The following is a 25363-nucleotide window of genomic DNA, read 5'->3' as shown; positions in this document are numbered from 1 at the left end:
TTGTCTTTACACATTGCATGTTAAATTTATCCTAATCAATAAGGGGTAGAGATAACAAGTGGACAGCTCAAATATTCTGTGCTCTGTTGGTACCCATGAAATAGCAAAATAACCATACAGTGCATTGGATGGATTTTCTCTTGATTAGTTATGGGAAGTCATAGACAAAAACATGTTCAGACACGGACAAAAATGTGTCCTAACATGAACAAGAATTGATAACAATGTGTTGCGTTGTAGTCATCATTGCCATCAGGGGAGGTAGTCCCCATCATCTCCAGGAATAATAGATCTACTAAAGTAATCCCTTTCTTTACCTTTCTATTTATATATGCTCCCAATACATATAACATGTTTGTGTTTTCACTAGTAGAAATGTAGTCATCTGTAATTCTCCTTTGTTCATTTACATGGTCACACTATTGATGTTGGTTGTTTTCCTTTGGTTCAGTTACTGAATGACCTACAAAATAAGCTAACATAAAGGGAGTTATGCTGTTAGAAATCTCTTCCTTTTTCCAGGCAAATGGGAAATAGAACCAAATGCAAAGCTGTAAATTTTTAGTGCGAGATACAGACTATCTTTGCTAACTTTCATTCTCAGGCTATTGAGAATTTTTTTCCCATTCTTTCTCTAGTGAAAATCAACAGCTGCAACTTCTTTACCTGGAGTGCATTCTGTCCATGCTCAACAGTTGCTCTACAACCATGCACGACCACAAAGGTTTCACTGACCTCATTTGGTGAGCATTTGTTTTCGGTGCTGTCCACAAATAAAAGGATACTGGGAGAAGAACAGAGAGGGAAGGGAGAGAGGGAAGGAAGAATGAAGGGAGAAGGGGGAAGGAAGGAGAGAAAGAGAGGAGGCAGAGAAAGTGAGGAGGTAGAGAGAGAAAGGGAGAGAAAGAGTGAGAAAGAGGAGAGAGAAATAGAGGAAGGGAGAAAGAGAGAGGGGGAGGGAAAGGGAGAGAGGAGTTAGAGAAAGTGAGAGAGAGGGGGAGGGAGGGAGAAAGAAAGTGAGAGTGAGGAGAGAATGAGAAAAAAAGAGAGGAGAAAGAGAGAGGGAGGGAGTAAAAGAGAAAAAGCAAAAGAGGAGAGAGAGAAAAAACAGAGAAAGAGAGCTCTAGTTGGATAGATTTTTTTTTCCTCAGGTGTCTGTGATACAGCTATAATCTTTTTTTTATTATTCTTCAGGAAGCCAGGATAGAGGCTCTTTTTTGCCAAAATCTAAAGCTTCCTAGCCAGTAACATCAGCTCCAAAGTTACTTGCTGGTTGCTCTGCTCTTTTCTGACAGAGCTATCTCTGTTTCCAAAAATATCCAAGAAAGGCAGCATAGTGTCATGAGTTTAATCATAGTCTGTTTAAAGCTAGAAGGGCCTTACAGGTCATTTAATCAGGCCCCTCATTTTACAGATAAGGTAATTATGACCTAAACTTGCTTCAGGTCACACAGAGAGATAAGTGGCAGAGCTGAGATTTGAAGTCAGTGACTCCAAGTTCTGCATTCCAAGTTCAGTATTCTTTCCACAGCACCCCATAGTCAAGTCACTTAAATCCCTTGGAGGCTCAGGCAATTCTCTAAGGCTTCTATGATAAATTATGGATGGGTTTCAATCTACTAGGTAGATGGAGTTCCCATACCTACAAAATCAAAGAACCATGACATTCTGACTTGAATATAATCTCTCTCTCTCCCTCTCTCTCTCCCTCTTTCTCTCCCTCTCTCTCTCCCTCTCTCTCTCCATTCCCTTCCTCCCTCCCTCTCTCCTCTCCCCCGTCTCTCTTCTCCCCCTTTCTCTCCTCTCTTTCTTTTTTTTCTCTCCTCTCTCACTTTTCTCTTTTGCTCCTTCCCTTTCTCTCTCCCTCCTTCTCTCTCTCCCTCTTTTTCTCATATATTTGTGTGTATATATACACACATATATACATATATAGTCAGAATGATACTTATACATCATACGTGTATATAAATGACAAACCAGATTTTTCTAAGCTATGAGAATGCTATACAAATGTAGGATAGTGTTGCACCCAGGCACCACTGACTCATGTCTATAGTGCAGAGAAATTGGAGTTGCCTGATCCTGCCTTCCTGTTTCATCCTTGATGAGAATCATTTAGTCAAAATCATAATCACAGAGTATTAGAGTTGGCAGGGACCTCAGGGAGCCATCCAATTGCTACAGGAAGCTGTTCATCTATAGAAAAGAAAGGATAATGGTATTTGTCACTGAAAAATCTAAAATTCATTTCTTGAGTGAAAAGAACAAATTGTATTATGATTAAAATGAAATGAATGTCTATAACTAAACCATTAAAGTTTTTTGTGACGATTGTTCTAGTAAGGATGATGCTTTATTACTTCTGTCGATATTTTATTAACATCCAGCTTGAGAGAGGAGGAAATGTTTCAGTAATACTGAAGAACGCTGTCATCTTAAGGCCATGAGGCCCTTGCTTATGTGACATGTGCCATTTGAGCCCTGAGGTCATAGGGTCATAGATTTAGAGCTGAAAGTACTTTCAGAGGCCATCTGGCCCAACCCTGTTCTTTTAAAGATGAGGACAGTGAGGCTCAAAGAGGAGAAGCTACTTCCCCAAGATCAGACAGTAAACAAAAGAACTGGGATTTGAACCTATCTCCTATGACTCTAAATCCCAGAATTCTTTTGACTGCACCACATAATTCTGCCTTCAGAACTTTGCCAGAATAGTAGTCTCCAACTGAATCTCTGAAAGGCTGACATAGTAAATGTGTAGAGTGAGATTTGATATTAATAACTGTATTCCTGAGGACTAACCCTGTCTACAACTAAATTGCTTTCTTGGTTCTGCCAATGACATTTAATGTTTACACTGGAAACATAACACCATCTAAAATTTCCATCTCCCATGTTTCTTTTCCCCTCCATCCCTAGGAAGCACCTGTGTCCAGCTCTTGTAGTGATCCTGGGAAATCCTATTCATGATAAAACCATAACCTCTGCTCACAGCAACAACATCAGCGTTGAATCTGATTCCTCTTCCTCCGGGGTTTCTGATCATGGCCGAGGATCTGGGTGTTCTTCCACGGCACCAGCTCTCAGTGGGCCTGTGGCCCGCACCATTTACTACATTGCAGCTGAGCTCATCCGCTTGGTGGGGTCAGTGGAATCCATGAAGCCCGTGCTGCAGTCCCTTTATCATCGGGTGTTGCTCTATCCGCCACCCCAGCATCGAGTGGAAGCCATCAAAATCATGAAAGAGGTAGGAAAGGACTCAAGTATGACTTTCCATATTTGCCTGATTTATTGGTCCATCGTAAATACTCAGGAAATATTTGTTGATCAGTCTACTGATGGAATAAAGCAGGCTGTAAGCTTCATTCCTATCCACCACATAGCACCCAGCAACAGAATTATCCATCCTGTGCTCATTTGGTGGATTTTATATAATGTTGAGCTTTGATGACTTACAATTCCATGACCATCAGACCTTCATTAATAGTATACTTGATTGTAACCTCCTTGATCCACCATTTATTGAGTTGCCTTAGTTGATATTCATGAATTTAATTCCAAATACTGGCTCTGAAGTCAGAACACCCAGATTCAAAGCCTGCTTTTGACACTTACTTCTTGTGTGATTTTGGACAAATCACTTTACCTCCCTGTGCTTCTGTTTTCTCATCTGTGAAATGAATGTGTTGAACCAGATGGCCTCTGAGGTTCTTTCCAGTTCTATATTTATCATCCCACGATCCTACAACCCATGGCCCACAATTATGTGTTTTTCAAAATAATTTATTACAAACTCATGCGGTAGCATGGCATAGTGCAAAGAGATCCTGTCTCGGAGACAGGAAAACCTGAGTTCAAGCCTTATTTCTTATACATAGTGACCGTGGGCAAGTCACTTAACCTCGGAAGGCCCCAGACAATTTTCCAAGGCTCTGTGTTGCGGAACAGTTGCTGATCTTTATTAATAGAGAGCATTTCTTTACTAAGCTCTGTATTGATAAAAAAGGCAAGTTCTACAAAAAAAAAACATAAGAAAATTAAACATTCTTTGCAACCATTTACATTTAAATAAATGTCAATGCACAAAATATCATAGCTTTTCAGTTATTCCTTCAAAGTCTCCATCCAGTATTCCTTGCCTCTTCATTTTTTTTTTTTTTTGCTTTTTCTCTTATGTGGTATAATAAGTACATATTCTGTTCTTCTGGGTCTGCTTTTTTTTCTTTCCCACATTATTTGAGTAATAATTTCAAGCTCACTTTCTACATTCCCCAAAATATAATCTTATCAATCTCTTTTATTCTGATCACAATAATTAATCTACCCTGTCACTTCTAATGCCTCTTCCCTGAAGCCGGGGCCATTTTGAGACAATAAAGGCTGCCCTTCATTTGACAGCTGGTGTCAAAGGAGGGGGCCTCATAGATGTCTGTTTCTAAAATGAAATGAGAGCCTCTCTCTCCCTCTCAAATATCCAAAAGGCAACAACCCAGACATTTTTGTATTTAGAAAGAAGAACCAGCACATAGATGAGCTAGAAGGCCCTTATCATTCTCTGGCGCCTTAATCTCCAGGCATTCTCCTCTCCAAACTAACATTCAAACTCCTACCAGACTAAAATTAGTAAAACATATTCGTTAGTCTTTGCCTTGCTCAAGAATTATACTGCTTCCTCTTTTCCTACCAAATCAAATCTATTTCTCTTCCTGCATCCCAAGCCTCCCTAACCATCCATCACTGTTCGCCAACATGAACCTTCTACTCTGCTCTAATTGGTCTCTTCTCCATCTTTCCTCTCACAACCTTTTCCCCCATGGGCTGTACTCCTTCCTGCTTTTACCTTCAGGTCCTTCCTCCAGCACAAAATGTTCTTCCCATCACTTCCTGTTTCTCTAAATATTATCTCTTATTCAAGCTCCAGATTAAGTTTTACCTCTTCTATAAAGTCCCTTTTGATTATTCTAACCGCCAGTGATCTGCCTCTTTCAATTACTATTGCACTTAGTCTGTTCCACACAATTTAGCACTTGGTTATAATTACAGAATCATAGTATTTCAGGGTTGGAAGAGTCCCTGGAGGCTATTTAACCCAGCTTATCCCCAAACAAGACAACCTGCAAGACAATTACAGCATATCCAATATAGGGTAATCTAGCCTTTTTTGGAAAACCATTTTTGTATCATGAATCCTTTTTGCAGTCTGGTGAAGTCTATGTACCCTTTCTCATGTTATTAAATGCATAAAATGAAACACACAGGATTTCAAAGGAAACTTATTATATTGAAATACAATGATCAAAATATTTTTGAAAAATATTTAATGGACCTCAGATTGAGAATCCTTGTTCTCAATCATTTTCATTTGATAATCATTACCTAAAAATTACATTCCACACAGTTTTCTTTTAAACTTATTTATTTATTTTTAGTTTTCAACATTCACATCCATAAGATTTTGAGTTCCAAATTGTCTCTCTCCCCTGCCCCCACCCCAAGATGGCATGCAATCTGATATAGGCTCTACATATAGATTCATATTAAATATATTTTCACATTAGTCACATTGTAAAGAAGAATTGGAACTAATGGGAGGAACCATGAGAAAGAAGAGACAAAAAATAGTACATATAGTTTAGATGTAAGTATATTTTATTATGTTCAAATTAAAAAATAATAATACATTCATGATGAATTTCTGTTGATTAGAGCATTCCATTCATTAATCACATTGAATAACTGTGAACCTATTGCAAAGTAGCCTAAAAAATTTTTCATGGCCAAATTGAACCCTGATGGATGGCGATCCCACTACTTCCCGAGATAGGTTGTTTCACTTTTGCTGGGAAATTTTCTTTACATTGAAACTAAGCATGCCTCTCTGCAATTTCTGCTCACGCTTTCTCATTCCACCCTCTGAGGTCAAGCAGAACCAAATTAATCCCTCTACACATCACCACAGCTGTTGTATGCTCTCAAGTCTTCTCTTCTCCAGGCTTAACCACCTCAATTCTTTCAACTGACCCTCCGTAGGATGCCAAGGCCCTCACTATTGTGGTTGCCCTCATCTGGATGCTTTCCATCTTATCGGTGTCCTGCCCAGAACCTCGACCACATTTCTCTCTCCTGTCCCCTTCTCTCCACGCATGTAATCTCTAACTGGTTCTAACCTTACTATAACCTCTGTCCTGACTGTTGCCCATTTATTAAGTACCTACTATGTACTAGGCACCATGCTAAGTGAATTACAAATATTACCACATGTGATCCTCACAACAACCCTGTGAGATACATGCTCCTATTATCTCCATTTTACAGATAAAGAAATTGAGACAGACTAAGGTTGGATTTGAACTCAGTCTACGACTGTCTACATTCCTGACTCCAGGCCCAGTGCTCTATCCACTGCACTACCTAGTTGCCAATAATAATAAGTCAATGATCTGTGATTCTTGTCCATGTGTGAATTCTCTGCAGACTTGTAGACCATAACTCCTCTATAATTAAGACTTGCTTGTGGTCACACAGCAAGTAGACACCGGACAGCATCTAAACCAAGTCCAGAACTTTGTGCCACATTATGCCATATTGCATCTCTAATCTTATTTTAAATAGCTGACTTCTAATATTCTCCATTTGTCAGGACATTTGTCAGGAGACTCCATTTTCCAAAGATCAAGTGACAGATTGCTCAAGGTCATACAGCAATGTAGGGACAGAGCTGGGTTTAGGATGCCCAGCCCCTGGATTGTCTCTTCTGGAAATGCTGAATCCTTCCTCCCTTCCCCCGACAAAATCCACCATCTGAATCTGCAATGTATTTACATAAATGCCCCAATTTCATTAAAACAAACAAAAAAAACCCCAAAAAACCCAGCAACTCCTAAAGGTTGGTAACCTAGATATTCAAAGATTCAGAGCTTAAGCACATAAACCTGCTTCTGTCCAGGATGTTTGTTTAGCATTTTATTATCTGAACACAAAGTGTGTTATTTCCGTGTTTCCATGCAGTCTTTCTGGTTCCTTGCGGGGAAGGGTTCCATAATCCCTATGTGCAAGTGAATCAAAGGGGTTGGGGACCTCATTCATTTATCTTGGGTTGCTGTTCCTTGTTTTCCCTCTACCTAAAAAGTACACAACCAACACTTGGTAGAAAACCTAATTTCAATGCCTTTTTTTTTTCTCTCCCACGGTTCTAAATTAGAGGGGAATCTCTTTTCCCTTTATTATAATTTGTGTCGCCTGGCACCACCAACCCTGTCCCCTGAACCATGACTATAACATCCTGTACCATAATCCAAGAAATCTGATGCTTTTATTTTGGTTCACTCGTGCTCTGCCAATTGTTATCTATTTTTTTATATATTCTCATGTGTATCTCCTCTTTGCACTCTTCTTGCTATGTGCTTCTATTGACTTAAAAGTAAATGAACATGGTGATCAGATTTTCAGCCCAGAGACTTGCCAATAGCCATTCTTCTCTTCAGGATCATTTAGCACCAAATTATAATTTAAAAACAAAACAAAACTACTTTATGCCGTAATAAAACAAAGAATGTTGGTACCCTAAGACAAATAACACCCTAGAGATTTTCCTTTCTACTCAAGTTCAGCCAGAAGTATTGGATGTTAGGATGCAGGTCAAGAAAAATGTTAGGCCCTGTTTTGTTTAGGGTTCATGATTTGCAGTTAAGTAGCTCCTGGCTTATTGATGCCAAAGAAAGGTTTCCTGTTTATTTGAGTTTATGTTTGTACAGCTTTTTCTGAGTGTGTAATACCTTTTCTTAAAAAAAGAAAAAAAGCAAACCTAAGGCATTTTTCCTTTTTTTTTTTAAAGATACTCGGTAGCCCCCAGAGGCTCTGTGATCTGGCAGGGCCCAGCTCCACTGAACCTGAATCCAGGAAAAGATCAGTTTCAAAAAGAAAGTCACATCTAGATCTTCTCAGACTGTATGTATGCGCTTTCCTCTTCTATTTCTGTACTATTTATTGAAGAATTATGGTTAGAAGAACCTACTCAGCCTCTCTGTGTACGTGTGTGTGTGTGTGTGTGTGTGCGCGCGCGCGCATGTGTACAATGTGGTATGGTGGAGAGATAGCTAGCTTTGGAGCCATGAAAGACATGGGCTCAAGTCCCATCTCTGATACATATTGGTGGTGTGACACTGGGCAAAGTGCTTAACATCTCAGTGTTCTGGGCAACCCACTAGAGCCCTAAGTTACAGAAAAAAGTGATGGCCTATATTGGTAGAGAGAGGCTCTTCACTGTGGAGTTCACTGTTCCAGTAATAGCATAGCTTCAATTTCTATTCTTACCCTTATGATTTAGAGAAAGCCTGTGAGGCCTAGTGAGTATAGAGTATTAACCATAGAGTTAGGAAGCCCTAGTTCAAGTGTCCCCTGACATAAACTGGCTGTGTGACCTTATAGTGAGTCACAACCTCTCAGTGCCCTCAGACAACAAGCTAAGACTATAAATTACAGAACAGTTGCTGAATTGCACTGGTAGAGAGAAATTTCTCACTAGAAGCTTCCTTCCTAGGCCAGTGAAATTGAAGTCCATCCCTGACTCCCAAAGAAATAATACATACGTGTGAAATAATATGTAATAATATATATTCACGTATTTGTGTTTTATATATTATATAAATATATAAAATAATATAAATATAAAAACATGAATGTGTATTATATATTTATAATTGTGACATGTATTACTGTGCTATATAGAAAACTAGAATAATATATCATATTATAAAATATATGATACATATATCCTATAATATATATGATATATTATTTGACAAAATATATTGTAACATACGTTATATGTAATATATATCATATATAATATATTATAGCACATATAATATATTATAATATATCTGTCTATATAATAGATGGTTAAATATAATTTAACATGTGTGTATGAGTATGTGAGAATGTATGTATGTATGTATGTATGTATGTATGGGCTAGGTGCTAGATTGCATATTTGTCAAAGACCTAGCCTAACTTTTGAGAAGCTTGTCACCAGGTTGGTGAATTTTTTGGCAACAGCAATTCAAAGGGACCATTTATTTCATCATGGGAGGGGCTGTAAGCTTTGTAGGGGAAGGTTGGGGAAAATAGCCACCCTAATGAAATGACAGATCTTTGAAGTAAAGAGAGCTCATGTATATGAGCATCGTCCCTTGCTGTGAATATTATATCACTTACCAGCTTGCCGATGCATTTTCCCTTTAACTTACTTTTTCTGTCCTTGAGATGGTATTGTTTTCTTTTTCTCTCTTAAACAACAACCACCACCATAATGGTGCAGCATTATGGATGGAATGACAGAAGCTTGTATAAAAGGTGGCATCGAAGCCTGCTTTGCCTCGGTATCCTGTGTCTGCACCCTACTTGGAGCATTAGACGAACTTAGCCAGGGCAAAGGTTTGAGTGAGGAACAGGTGCAGCTCCTTCTCCGGCGCATCGATGAGTTGAAAGACGGGGCTGAATCGAGCCGTGAATCCATGGAGATCAATGAAGCTGACTTTCGGTGGCAAAGGCGAGTCCTGTCCTCAGAACACACCCCATGGGAATCAGGGAACGAGAAGAGCCCTGACATTAGTATTAGTGTTACCACGGATACAGGTCAGACCACTTTGGAGGGTGAAATGGGGCAGACCACGCCTGAGGAGAACCCCGAAAACCCAAAGAGTTGTTTAAAGTCGCCAGCCGTACAAGAGAGTAAGGAAATTCTAAGGAAAGAGCGAGAATCAGAAGCGATAGACCAACCAGATGTTGTTCAGAGAAGCCACACTGTTGTTTACCCTGACATAACTAATTTCCTGTCCGTTGATTGCAGGACGAGGTCATACGGATCCAGATATAGTGAGAGTAATTTCAGTGTAGATGACCAAGACCTTTCTAGGACTGAATTTGATTCCTGTGATCAGTACTCCATGGCAGCAGAAAAAGACTCTGGGAGGTCTGATGTCTCAGACATTGGGTCTGATAATTGTTCTCTAGCTGATGAAGAGCAGACTCCGAGGGACTGCCTGGGCCACAGATCTTTGAGGACAGCTGCCCTCTCCTTAAAACTGCTGAAGAGCCAGGAGGCAGAGCAACATAGCGCCAGGTTGTTCGTGCAAACCTTGGAGAACCTCCTTCCTCGGCTCCTTGCCCTCCCCACTGTGGAAGAGGTGGACTCTGCCCTCCAGAACTTCTCCTCAACCTTCTGTTCAGGTTTGCAAATGATTCTACTGCCACATAGGGCACCTAGCCTTAGGGGAGCAATTACAACTGAATATACAATTTGAAGGACACAAGCACACTCCAGTAATTCTCTGGGATTCTTCCATTTCTTTTGTTTTTTTTAGAGGAAGGGATTACAGGATTATAAATTGAAACCTTCTACCCTCTTATTACTTTCCTTAATGGGGTCATCATTATACATATAAATATATGTGTACAAGTGTATATATATATATGTGTGTATATATATGTATATGAGGAAACTGAAATTCAGAAAAGTTAAGTAATTTGTCCTGGATTACCCAGCTAGAAAAGTGCCATAATCAAGATTCAAACCCAGGTCCCCTGACTCCAAATAAAGCATTCTAAACCATTCTGCCACTGAGTTGTTGTAAAGGGTTCCATAGACAGTGGTTCAGTAGAGTTCTAGAAGGGCAGTTAGGTGGTGCAGTGGATAGAGCACCAGGCTTAGAGTCAGGAAGACCCAAGTTCAAATCCGGCTTCATGTGACCCTGGGCATGTCACTTAACTTGTTCACCTCAATTTCCTCATCTGTAAAACGAGCTAGAGAAGGAAATGGCAAATCACTCCAGTATCTTTGCCAAGAAAACCCCAGATGGGATCACAAAGAGTCAGACACAACTGAAACGGCTGAACAACAATTCTAGAGTGGTGGGTACTGGGTAGAGATCTACTCCCAAAATAGAATTCTACAATCAGTGTTTCATAATATATTGGGACCTTTTTATAATGTTGACCTATGGGTCCAATCCATGGGTCAGTTATAAAATTGAAATCCAATTATATTCAAGGACTTTTCCATTTCAGTAGCTCAATTCCCTTGAATGGACTCCAAGGCAGACCTACCTTATGATGAATTCTGCTTTCCACTGAATTGAGTTTTCATTGTCTTGTAGTAATGTTATAGCTGCTCAAGAGTCTTTCTGTATGCCAGATATTGCCTAGGAGATGCATCTGTACTCCTCAATCCAAACTTTATAGGCTAAAAAAATTTGATACTCTAAATTTTGACTGAAACAACAGAGTATAACCCTTCCTTAAAAATAAAAACAGAAGAGGGTTTAAGGACTCTCTACTCTCACTAGAGAGAGGCAGGATGATCCATCTTCTACCTGAAGCCTGGAAGACTTAGATTCAAATCCTCTCTCTTGACATTTACCAATTCTGTGATCATGGACAAGTACCTTAAATATTCAGCATGGCATAGTGGAGAAAGGGCTGGGTTTGGAGTCAGAGGACCTGGGTTCAAATCCTGGCTCTTCCATTGATTACCTTTGTACTCTTTGAGAAGTTACTTCACCTCTTTCCCTCAGTTTGTTGTTGTTGTTGTTCAGGCGTTTTGGGGGTATATGACTCTTCATTATCCCATTTTTCTTGGCATGGATACTGGAGTGGTTTGCCATTTTCTTTTCCAGCTCATTTTACAATTGAGCAAACAGGGTTAAGTGACTTACTCAGGGTCACATAGTTGGTAAGTGTCTGATTCTAGATTTAAACTGAGTTCTTCCTGACTCCAGGCCCAGCACTCTAGCCACCTAGTTGCTCATTGCCTCAGTTTACTTAGCTGTGAAATAAAGGTGTTGAATTAGCTGACCTCAAATATCCCTTCTACTCTGAATCTATGATCCTGTGATCATACTAAGTTTTAGATGGGTTGTGACCTATTTTAGTAGTGAGAATCCCTGCATTAAAATCACAGATCTGATATATATATATATATATATACATATATATATATGTATATATATATATATATATATACATATATATGTATATATATATATATATACATATATATATATATGTATTGACTCTTACTACATTCCCACTAGAGATCATGGGAGTCAGGGGGCACCAGATATGATAGAATCTTGAGGAGATCAGGGAGAACAGCAATAAAACTCTTTAAAGGAAAAACCAAACCATCATCCGTCTCTTAAATAAAATCCTGACATACCCATTCTGGGACTAAAATATGCAATTCTGATCACCATACCTCAAGGAGGATTTAATGGACTTGGAGAAGGTCCAGAGGAAAAATGTTAAGAAGATAGAGGAGGGATGCATATAGGAAGACAAACTAAAAACATTAGGATTCTGCTGTCTTAGCACAGTAAAAGATGAGAACTGGGATCAAAATGCAGAAAAATGTAACAGGGTTGTTAAGGTTAGAGACAAAGTGGAATAGTGGTTAGCAACCCTACCTTGGAGTCTGGAAGGCCAATGTTCCAGTCCTACCTCTGACACATGTTGGCTGTATGACACTGGGCAAGTCATTTAACATCTAAGTACCCAGACACCTGGCTAAAACTCTTAAGTTGCAGAGCAAATGGTGATCTGCATTGGTAGAAGGCATTTCCTCACTGGGAATTCCTTAAACCAATAAACACTGCTTATATGTTTACAAAGTCCTCAGATACTAAGACGAGGAGATATCTTTTGAAACTTATTAATACAGTTTTAACTACAATAAAAGGATCTTCCTGACTGGCTCTTTCCTGATAAACATTTAGAATTCATTTCCTCAAGAATTAATTCAAGGAGGAACAAAAGTAGATTTTAAAAGGATTTGGACACATTTGTTAAATGAGAGAGCTATAATTGAATGCTAAGAAAAGATGGAACTCTCTCTAACATATGACTAAATATGATCTGGCAGTTACCCCAGCTTCTATGTATAGGAATGACACATGTAGGGCCTATGAGGCCCTAGACCTATTACAGCACCTTGAGGAACCCACTGTTTTTTCTTCTAGCAAACTTCAGGACTTGGTTTGCTAGTACTACTGAGTGGTCTCTCATTACTACCCTTCTCCTTTTCCCACCACCCCGGCTTCACTTTTAGGAGAGAACATCTTTAGGCGAGAAGAAGGCCTTCTTTCTATCTTGACATGCTTCCTGGAAAAGGAATATACCCCTTCTTTTTAGGATAAAAAAGTCCTTAACTATATATTCACATATTTTTCCTTAAAAGTTCATTTTCTATTGTCACATTATTTCAATATTGGCCTTATTATCTTCAGCACATGTTTCTTAAACACAGGCATGTACTTGCACCTATAGAATCTATGCAAAGCAAAGTTAGTAAGACCCAAATAATTTCTTAGCAAACTACTGCTCTGCCACACAAATCTATCACAATCTCATAGGACCATTTGAGTGTGAATTCATTCTTTCACAGTTCTTAGAGTTCATGTAGTTTTAAATTGGATCATTTCTTACTCCTTTTGTGATATCACTCTCCAACTGCAGAGGGTGGGTTGGATTTTTCATTTCCATGCAAAGTCTTACTCTGTTAGCCCCTAAGTATCTTATCCTTCAAAGTATATATAATTTGCACAGCTGGTTTATCACTAAACAAGTTCAAACATTCCTGATTGAACTTAGCCGAATCCCTAACGGAATCAAGAAATCAGATTTCCATTAGCAAAGTGATTTTAATTTGCAGCTATATGCTTTAGTCCATGTTGTTGTTCAGTCGTGTCCAACTCTTCATGACCCCATGGACCACACTGTCCATGGGGTTTTCTTTGCAAAGATACTGGAATGGTTTGCCATTTCCTTCTCCAGTGGATTAAGACAAACAGAAGTTAAGTGACTTACCAAGGGTCACACCAGGTAGTAAGTATCTAAAGCTGCATTTGAACTCAGGTCTTCCCAACTCCAGGCATGGCACCCTATCCACTGAGCCACCTAGCTGCCTCATTTTAGTCCACGTACCCTCTGTTCTATCTGTTTTATGCTTTGGTAGGTCATTTACAACCAAGTGAAAGTAATGGTGTACCTTAGCAAATAAAGAAACTCAGCTGTAAAAGATGAATAAATGAATAAATGAGTACTGGCCATTCAATAATCCAGAAGCCAGTTATACTTCTGCCCTACTCCACCATCTGGAACACAAACTTGAAAGGAAGGATAAAAGGCAGCTAAACTAGCTATTACACAGTTCACCAGCCTTCATTATCCTCTCTCAAGTCTCTATTCAGAGTCCACTCTTGTATTCATACAGTACTAATACTAATAATTGATTTCTCAGCCGACCAAAATCAGAGGCAGTAAAGTCAAAGGGAGTGGTCCTGCTAGGAGTAGATGCTTGGCACAAGTAAGAAGGGACATTTGGCAGCCTAACATGGAGCAAAGAGTCAGAAACCAACCATAAGAATGATAAAAGCATGGCAGCCTGGAGCCATTTAATCAAGGGATCTTCAACATCTTTTTAATAGGAATGATTTGTCATTGGCCTGAAGTCTTGAAATCCTGAGATGGATAGACAGGTTGCTAAGTGTTACCTCTGAATAAGAAAGCTGAGAAGAGGCTGGCCACCGATGACACGGGAGCTGTAGTCAGCTATTTGAAATGTCTGGAAATATTTATAAGAGTGGCCTCAAGTCACTAAAAATATATTAAGGTACTTTTGGTTCATTCTGTTTAAGAAGCCAAAGAACATAAAGATTGCCGTCAAAAGAGATAAAATGTAGGATTTTCCATGGTGCAAAGGGATGTCTGGGATATGCTCTTGTTGTAGTTCTCCTTTTTAAATGATGCTGAGTCAATGAAGTATTGATTTAGTAGGAGTCTCTTCTTTGTTTCCTAAGAAACTGAATCTATTTGGAGGGGACATCAGAGGCCTTTTGTCCCATGATCTTCTTTATGACACCCCCAACTAATGTTCAGTTTCTGTTTGAACAAGGGGAACCCACTACCTCCCATTGTTTGTTTTGGTCAACTCCAGTTCTTAGGACGCTATTCCTTACATCAGGTCAAAATCTCCATGGCTGCAGCTCCCACTCACTGCTACTATTTCTAGACTGGAAGGCCAAGCAAAACAAGTCTAATATGTCTTTCACATGAGAGTCCTTCATAAGAAGAATAAAAGTCCAGTTCAGTAAATGTCTATTAAGTACCTTCTATGGGGCAGGCACTCTGGGCCATAGCAGTGGAGATACAATTAATAAATAGAAAAACAGTCCCTGCCCTCAAGGAGCTTACAATCTAATGGGGGGGGCAGGGAGAGACAGCACACAAAAGGAGAACAGAAAGAGGGGAAGGAAGCAATGCCAGGGGTACCTAGCACAGGGGTATCTTGTCATGTGGAGTTGAAAAAACCAGTCAGGGAAACAGATACTGAGTGTCATGAACCCAAAATTCCCATTTCTGCCCTCTCTAAAAGAAGGCATTGGGAGAGGTTTGTACCCTTTAGCCCTCCAATCAGAGGGGAGAAGAGGCTGAGGGAGATGTTGTCAGTCAAGGCTTGAGTGAGTAGCATAGTATTAGAGGTAATGAGTTTAACCTGGGAGGGGTATCTTGTTCCCTGGAGTTGAAAAAAACTAGGCAGAGTGGAAATGATCATAGAAAGCCAGCTATCATACTTAGGAAATGTAATCTGAGCATAATGATTTGAAAAATGATGAGCCAAATTTACACCTGGATATATGGTTTGCCTTTCAAATTAATTCAAAACACATGTTCATTGGCCATCTGCAATGGGCACCAAAAGAGCTAAGTGGTTACTGTTTGGGGATTTTGAGGTGGGGTTGAGACAGAATTGTGTGTGCAGCCTGATCACATCTCTCAAAACTTGGTATCATGCAGAAAAACTGCCAGGATTTCAGAGTCGTACCTGCCAAGAAGCCTGTTTTACTCAAGGCACTTTGCATAGCATAAAATGTTATGCATAATTATAAACTTAAATAAAGAAACCTAGAGTTGCAGGGTTATAAAAAGCACTAAAGTTGGGTGGAACCAACTGCCAGGTTGTCAATCCATATGTCCTTCAGGGCTTAATACCTTTTCCTTAACCATTGTTGATAATAATTTGCAAAATGTAGAGTTATTTGGGAGTCCTGTTCACAATAAGCTAATTTATATGTCAGTCCTGAATGACAATGACTATTGATACAGGCATTCCACAGTAGTAGTGCCATTGAGTTTTGGATGTTGAAAAGACCCTGGAGATCAACTAATTAAGCAGCTCTCAAACTATTTGGTCTCATATCGGCTCCTACATTTAATCTGTAGTGATATGTTTGAGTTGAAGAGTGTGGGAAAAAAAGCTTCATGGAAATATGTAGTTGGAAAAGGGAAGAATATTGAATAGGCAGATAACATTCTGAGTTTTTACCTCAAGAGTCTTCGGAAAGGGTATTATGAACTGCCCTCCCCCCACCCAGCAGTCCTCTGACCATACTTTGAGAAATGCTTATCTATTTCAACCCCTTCCTTTTAAAGTCTCAGGATCTGTAAAGGTCAAGTGACTTACTCAGTGTCACACAGAAAGTTAATAGTCTATGCAGAAATAGAAACCAGGTCTCCTCACTATTGGTCCAGTCTTCTTTTCCATATAGCTTGATCAGAAAATGAACATGACATCACATACATTGTTTTCAGAATAGCAGTTCACCTTAGTCAGACCATGTGAGTGTTCCCTACTGTTTATATGACCTTCTTTTTTCTCTCTGAAGTCAAAGACATACATACAGATAAACATTTACTGTTATACATATGATGACCCTATTTTCCAAACCTAAAATTAGGATACACATTCTGATAAAGAACATTCCTTTTGGAAAATCTTGTTAAATGTACACTTCTTTTTCTTGAAATCAGAAATGTCCCAGATTTTGTAGGACAAATGGACACCATAAATATAACCTCCTCTCAGACAAGTACTTTGCATCTGAAAATAATATCAGAACAAGTAGTTAGCCGCCTTCTCAGAATCCTAAATGCTAGATATTTCTGTTCTTCTGAAAGCTATTAAAATGAAAAGCCGCCAGTAGCAGGTCAGATTAATAGCTACTTGGCAAACAGGGATCACAATGATAATGTTTAAAGAACGTTAGCCTTTAGAGTCTAAAGAATCAACCCTCTTTTTGCTAAAGTGGGGTTGGGTGGGGGGAAGAAAGAAAAGCCCTTGCTCTAAATATGACTGCCATTTTATTTCAAAAGAAGAGTCCAGACTTTGAAATCATTGTACAAACCACGTTGCGCACAGCTGCCAAAGTGATCTCTCTAAAGCCCACATCTAGCAAGGTCACTCTCTTGCTCAATAAACTCCAGGGACTCCCTATTACCTCCTGGATGAAATACAGACTTCTTTGTTTGGCATTTAAGCCCTTTGCCACCTGGCCTCTTCCTGTCTTTCCAGTATTATCACACATTACTCCTCTTCACACACTGTGTGGTTTAGCAAGGGTGGTTTTCTTGTAATTTGTTACACGTGATGCCGCATCTCCCATCTCTGCCCCTTTGCACTAGCTGTGCACTCTTACCTAGAATGTACTCCATCCTCACCTCTTCCTCTCAGAACCCCCAGTTGCTTTCCATACAACTCAATTGCCACCTTCTACATGGAGCTTTTCCAGGTTCTCTGAGCTGCTTGCTTTTATTTTATGGACCTGCTTTAAGTTTAGCAGACCCTGTTTAAGAAATCCTAAAACTTACAGAGTGATTTTATACAGGAGAGAAAGAAACAGATAATGATGGATAGGAAATTGATAACACAACATGAATTTGTGTGTTTTTCCAATTTCTGATGTGTAGGTGTCAGCAGAAAGTCCTTAATTAAAAAAAATCCATCCCATATGTCATTAAAACTATAATTAGATGCTAGGTCTTATGTAAAGAAATCTGTTGCCAAGCAAAATGTTTCAATTGTTAAATGCAGGGAATAGGATAACATCATTGAGAGAACTCACCTTGTTGTTATAGCTCCATGATGAAGCATGATATATTAATTGAACCAGAGATTGGTTGCAGTTGGGGTAGGGGTGGGAGGAGATGAAGGAAAGAATCAGAATGAAAAAGGAGAAGGGGAACAAAAACAAACAGGTAGCTAGTTACTCAAAGAAGGAAAAAGTCAATTACCAAGATGTTATAGGCTATGGTTCTGACTATTGTGTCCGTCCAATTTTGATAACTTGCTAGTAGATAGCACGTAGCAAGCAAGAGTATGAGACTGTTCTATTCTATTGCCTAGGGACTTCTTATGGCATACATTTTCTTATAAGAGCACATTTTTCACATAATTATAAGCAAGTATGGGATTTATTACTTCTGAGATGAATCTGAAAATCAAGCAGATTGCCATTTTCCCTGAGGCAAAATCTTCCTTATACCCGGTTTTGTTCCATTCTTGTGAGCTGGCTGAAAGAGTTTCATAACTTGAATATTAATCAACCTGCCCTACATAAAAATAGACATAATTTATCAACAAGTTGCTTATAACCAGTCTGACCGATTGTCACTACTGATGATCAGTGATGCCTTCCAGTGGTTTATCTATCTCTCTCTGTGCTAATGACATTGTGCTTCAGTGTCATTTACCCCCATTAAGTTTTACACGAGTCCAAGTAAATACATTGGTTGCCTTCTTATTTTTCATTAACTGAGCATCTGCGCAGTCTTTCAAAACACACTCAATTACTTGCTCTTGAATTCAACCATTTTTTGTTAGTGTCTAATAGCTAAGCCAATTATAGGATTTTTTTCCTGTGTCTTATGTCACAAATAATGTATTGTAGTGTAGTAATTGCACCATCAATATGCTCTTCCAAGTTGTTAAACAGAAATAGGTATCCCTGCACTTTGCATGGCCCAGAGAATTGCAAAAATCCCACCCAGCTTAAAAGCTTTAGACCATCTCACTGATCAATGTGTGTACATTACTATTTCCTAAACTTAGACACTCCTTGAAAAATGAAAAACTCCTTGAAAAACTCAAATCTTTCTGAATCTGAGGCCAGCTCTGTCTACTCTGCTAGGATGCCTCTAAAAAAATAATTGAAAATAGACTATCTAGGTGCCACCTTTTGTTCTTACAAATTAACTTGGAGATTCTGGAAAAAAAAAGATTTAAAATTATGTATGAAATATATATGTTGTAGAGAATGATGGCCAGAGTCTGTTTGTTTATCTATCTATCTATCTATCCATCCATCCATCTATCAATCTATTCATCCATCTATCTATCTATCCTTCTATCTATCAATCTATCTATCCATCCATATTTATCTATCTATCCATCCATCTCTTTCTCTCTATCTCTCTCTATTTCTATCTACCCATCCATCTCTATCTCTCTATTTCTATCTATCTATCTATCTATCTATCTATCTATCTATCTATCTATATCTATCTGTGTATCTAACTATCCATTTTTCATTCCGTATTCTAGGAATATAAGTTTAGAGCTGAAAGAGACTTTAGAAATGATGTAGTCAAAACCCCCCATTTTACATATGAAGAAACTGAGGTCCAGGAAAAATTAAGTGATTTGCCCAAGGTCATGTAGGAAATAAGCAGTAGAGCAGTGATTCACATCCAGATCCTTGGATTCTAGAGCCCATGCTTTTTCCTTTCAATCATATTCCAACCACATCCATGTCAGCCCAAACATTTCTGTGGTGTCAAAACAATAAGGCAAAATGGAGAATGTGACACCAGGCTGAGTGAGAGGGAAAAGGAAGGGAATAAGTACTTAAGTGTCTACGTGTGCCAGGCTCACGGCGCCTGCTAAGAGTTTTACAAATATTATCTCATTTGAACCTCGACCCCATGAGGAAGTTGATATAGAGAGAAAGGAGACCAGGGTTTAGTTTCTGACACCACTTCTAGTTAAGTTGTGTACGACAGTATGTTTTATGGGATAAATACAGTATAAGACTCACATGAATACTCATATAAGTCAAGAGAATTCACATCCTGGCTCCCAAATTTATCAGCTCTGAGGTCATGAGGTAATCATTTGACCCCTTGCAGTCTCAGTTTCCCTACTTGTAAAATGAGGATAATGCACTCCCTACCTTCTAAGGAAAGCACTTTGCAAACCTTAATGCACCATGTAAATAACAACTATTACTACCCCTTGGACAAGCAAGGAGCCCTTTGTTTGGCTCAATTTTCCTATCTGTAGAATGTGAGTACAGTCTGTAGCAAATGTATATAATAGTAATAGCTAGTGTTTCTATAGCATTTTAAAGTTTGCAGAGTTCTTTGCATATATTATCTCATTTGATCTTCACAACAATCTCATGAGGTAGGTGCTATTATCTCCATCTTATGGATGAGGAAACTGAGTCTGAAAGAGGTTATGTGACTTGGCCAGGGTCACACAACTAACAAGTATCTGAGATGGAATCTGAACCTAAATCTTCCTGAATCTAAGTCCATTGCTCAATCTACTATGCTAACTAGCTACCTCTGTAAAGCACCAGTCCTACAGAAGGAAATAACTCAAATGTAATCAGATTGTTTCATTTATTACTATTATTATTATTATTATCTTTGGGGAAAGGAATCAGGAAGGGAAGAAATAGGGTCCTAGTCAAATTTCTTTGCCCCAGTTCTCATTTCCCAGTAATGTCTTAGAATGCATGAATTTTCCATCTCCAGAGCTGGCTCATGCTTCTCTCTAATGGAATCCTACCTAAATGATTTGTCTGTGGCCCCTGGAGACTCTTTCTGTCTTTCTGTTAGGTATGATTCACTCTCCTGGATTTGACAGCACCAACAGCCTCAGCTTTCAAATCCTAATGAATGCGGACAGTCTCTACATGGTCTCACACTACACTCTCCTGCTCAATCTGAAGCTGTCCAATGGTGATTACTACAGAAAGAAGCCAACACTTGCACCTGTCATGTTGGTGAGCATGGAGTCTCAAGCAGGACACTCTGTGTACGCTTAAGTGGGCGGGCACTCAGCCGTGAAGGCAAGTGTTAGTCATACGTAGGAAGAGGCTCTACACACACCATGCCGTGCTGCCTTGGCATTCCCATTGCCTCTTAGGAATTTAGAGGCTGGAAAGACATCCATGTTGTTAAGTTACAGACATACTCACTATGCAGCCTGTCTCAGTGTTTGAAGAGCAGTGACTATTTAGAGTCAGTTAGACGGATAGCCCAGTAATTTCACCAAATGCTGTTATTAAATACCCATATATGTATTATTATTCAGTTCAAAAGCTTGTTAACTTGCATCAGGCGGTGCACAGGGGACCAGTTTTGGTTACATATATATCCATGTGAATATATAGGCACACATATTCATGTGAAAAGGATAACCTGGGCACACAAACGCTATAGAAAGTTTTTCTTGATTTCAAAATGGTACCTAGATCAATATTTGTCCACAGGCTGAGCTAGCTTACTTAATAACAGATAGTAAAATGCCTGCCACAGAGTACAGAGTAAGAAAGATAATTTTTTTTACCTGTTGGTTGGATCCCTCTAAGATAGGTGTTACCACCAGTAGCCTTAGTAGAGGGGAAAACAATACCAGCAGAACAAGTACTGAACAGAAACCCATGGAACTGATATATGAGTAGAAACTTACAAGAAATCAAGTCTCATTTTTCTGTTCACCTACGACAAACATCTTCAGGGGTATATAGGTGAGCAGTTCTTTCATAAATATAAGTGCTCTTGGGTACATATTTATTCAATCAGGCTATTAAGTTTCCAGATAGTAAATTCCTTCCCTATCACCAGTTAGGCAGGTGATGAAAAAAGGAAGCTATAAATTGTATCATGGTATCACTAAATGGTTCATATACCAAGCAATAAATATATCAAACATAAGAATCCTTGCATTCCCCCAGAAATATGCTTATTTAGGCATTTAAAATATTTTACATAGAAGAATGGGCATCATGAGGATTATAATAGCTTTGATCTGACTGTCTTCCCAGAACTTCTAAAGTGAATTAGGTTTACTGACCATGGGGCAATAAAGGGGCACCTGGAAGGGGGAAGTGAAAGAGTTTGGGACTCAACACGTTGTTGAAGGTTGTACTCTTATCATTGACTAACATAATCTGTCTCCATAGAAAGAGTTTATGAAGCAGGTCCAAACCAGTGGGGTGCTGATGGTTTTCTCTCAAGCTTGGATTGAAGAACTTTACCATCAAGTGCTTGATAGGAACATGCTTGGTGAAGCAGGATATTGGGGAAGTCCCGAAGAGCACAGCCTTCCCCTCATCACCATGCTAACTGGTCAGTGACTCATTACATTGTATTTTTTTAAGTGTTTGTTAGTGAGAGAATGCCTTCTTTTCCAGAATCCACTCCAGGGATTCTAGAGCTTTTCTAACAAATTTTCAAAGGACATCCACAAAAACTTAATATCAGCTGATAGATTTGAGTACAAGCAATTGTTGGGTGATTCAAGGTCAATAGGTATGTATGCATATGGAGCTTCACCAGTATTCTGATTGTCAAAATGTTGTGGGCTCCTTCAGTTAGCTGTCCCTTTTCATTTCATTCCTGTTTCTGCTTCACTTTAATAGTGGTACCCACTGTTCCCTACTTGGTAAGTCCTTCTTTGGCTCCTTATTGATGTAAAACCATCGATCTTATTTCAAAAGGGAGGTTAGTGTACTTTGGGCACAAATCCCAGAATCATTCCTGGAAGCTCCATGCTCTAAGATTCTTTGGTGCTCATGGGATTTTGACAGTAATGCAGAGTGATTGAATAGCTAGCTGCTTTCAGTTTTGTTTCCCATATCATTTAACCAGTGGTTCTTAATTTTCTTCCCTGCTATATTTGAAATAATAATAATGGCTTATTATATATGGAGTTTTTGTATTATAATGGTTATTATAAATAATATAGTATATATAATATAATATATAAATAGTATTGGTATTGTAAATACCATAATATCTTTGCCTTAAGTATATGCCATTTGGTGATTAATTTAATTATTTTAAAATCCAAGTGAGGTCATTAGAAAGATGTGCTTATCACATTTATTGTCCCACAACTGCAGAATCAGAAACAGACCTAGTTAAGAACTAAAGACAGGCTCTTATGTGATCCTCCTGCCCCTTCTTGAATACTTTTAAGTTACAAAGAACTATTTGGCTCTTAACATAGCACAACTCATTTTAAAATGCCTTTAGTTTTTAGACAAAATGTGCCTCTCTCTAACTTTGACTGGGTGATTCTAGTTCTTTCCTGTAAAGTTACATTGAATAAGCTTTATTGTTCCTTCACATGAGAGCCCTTCAGATATTTTAAGGCACGTCTGATGATCCCACTAAGTTTTTCTTCTCTAGTACATATCCCCTCCATTCAGCTCGTCCTCCTTTATTTTGAACACAATACTCATTAATACTTACTGTCTCTGAAGGGACAGGTCTGAGTCTGTTTCCTCACCCATAATATGAGTGGGTTGCTCTAGAAGGCTTCTGAGGTCTCCTGCTCTAAATCTATAGTCCTACGATACTAACAATGCTAAGTTCACATTGGGGTTTGTTTATTTATCTGTTAATTTTTTATGTGATTATTATTTATTTGTGGTAGGCACATCATTCTGTTCTTGTATATTAGATTTCCTGTCCATTAAAACTCCTGAGTTGTTTTGTTTTTCTTACCTTTTCCCCTCTTATGCCCATGTAGCCATGTCCCTCCTATTCAACACTCTACCATGGGTATATTATCCTAAATGAAGGATTTTACATTTAATCTCTCTGGATTTGAGTTTACTTGTTGTAAAATGAGGGGGTCAGACTAGATGGCCTCTAAAGTCCCTTTCAGCTTATTGAATTTGTGTTGGCTCCTTAGTGAACATAGATTCCTTTTCTACCTGCTCACTACCCGTCTGTTTAATAAATGGCTTTAGAATTTTGCTGATGCTCAATATGAGGATCAACATTAGCTTATTATAAAGGATTATACAAATATCCCTTCCACATCTCAACTTTGCCCCTCACAGTTTTGATATAACATAGGTCAGCTTAAGAAATTACTGTACTATTCCATATTTTTAAATTTTCTTTTTCATATAGCATTTTTACTTAACATTGTTCTACCTAAAGCCTACAACTAAATACTTAACCTAAATTGTACAATAAAGTACTGTAAACACCCCATAAAAGAAAAAGAAGTCAGACTTCTCCAGTACGAAGGGAGGACCAAAAAATTTTATGCAGATTTTCCAGATCACAGGGTGCTGCACCCCTAGCCCCCCGCTCCCATTGTGAAAGGAATAATTGTAGTTGTTTTAACCTATCTTTCCATCCTTTCCCCCAAATCTCTAGTCTTCTTGAATCTCTTCCATATTCCATCATTTCTTGGAGACAGTTGTCACTAGTTTAATGAGCAATACCCTGGGGTGTAATTCATCTAATCTAGAAGGGAAAAATTTAGATCATTTGTGTGCTTTCTGACTATCTTTTCACTTATCTTGCATCTCTATTTCCTATTTATCATGATGGCTCTATTCTTTTCATTCTGAAGATCATTTTCCTTGTTAGATAAGAGGAAGGCAAAATTGAACTTTTGATTGGTGTTGCCTTTTCTATGTCGTATGCTTGTATTACACCTTCTAGCCAAAACACAGAACCTGTTCCTTCCTGGTTCTCTTTACCTGGAGCATGGTTTCAAAAATCATTGTTGTGTTCCTTAGCATTTTTCACAAGCATTTGCTAATTCTGACCTCTAGCCTTCCTTATATATCTCATATTTTTCTTTGGCTATACAGACCTGACTCCATCTCTTGCCATGTCCTTCCATCTTTTATACATGTCCTTTTAAGATTTGAAGTTAGCTTCAATAGCTTGATATTTGTTCAGTATTATAGAGTAAGACACTGAAGATATTGAGGTTTTGGGGAAATATCCCTTTATTTATCTTCCCATATTCCTAAATTTCAGTGTTTGTTAGGTCTTTGATCATTATCCAATCTTTCATCTTTCATGATAGCCCTCATCATGTAGTGGAAATAAGGCTTTGGAATAAGGAGAGAATTTTGATTTGAATCCTACCTCCTTCACTTTCTGTTATATGATCATGGACAAGCTAAGTGACTTCTCTGACCCTCAGTTGCCTCTTCTCTAAATTGGGAATAATAAATAATACTTGTAGTACTTACCTGATGGAGTTATTTTGAGCATCAATTGAGGTAAAATATGTAAAGTTCCATGCAAATGTTAAGACCTTATATGCATATCAAGTATTATTTACTTCCACATATCTGCATATATTACTTTAAGAAATAGACAAAGGGACTCTGCCTTCAAATTTATGTTCTTTAAAAATACACTGAATATTTGTATAACTTATGATGGCTCTGAGGGACTATTTAATAGAATGTTATTGAGTTAG

General features: G+C 38.6%; 1 protein-coding gene across 1 annotated transcript in view; it reads left to right on the top strand.

Moving 5' to 3' along the window:
• Positions 1-25363, top strand: part of ARFGEF3 (ARFGEF family member 3) — a 202821-nt gene that overhangs the window by 118004 nt on the left and 59454 nt on the right. The window contains 6 exon segments of the mRNA XM_036767780.1: positions 639-743; positions 2917-3244; positions 7832-7944; positions 9317-10227; positions 20734-20900; positions 22083-22248. Coding sequence (XP_036623675.1) covers positions 639-743; positions 2917-3244; positions 7832-7944; positions 9317-10227; positions 20734-20900; positions 22083-22248 — 1790 coding nt within the window.

Source organism: Trichosurus vulpecula, chromosome 7 (assembly GCF_011100635.1).
Source record: "Trichosurus vulpecula isolate mTriVul1 chromosome 7, mTriVul1.pri, whole genome shotgun sequence".
Taxonomy (NCBI): Eukaryota; Metazoa; Chordata; class Mammalia; order Diprotodontia; family Phalangeridae; genus Trichosurus; species Trichosurus vulpecula.
The sequence above is the reverse complement of the archived record's forward strand: the minus strand, read 5'-3'. Positions and strand labels throughout refer to the sequence as shown.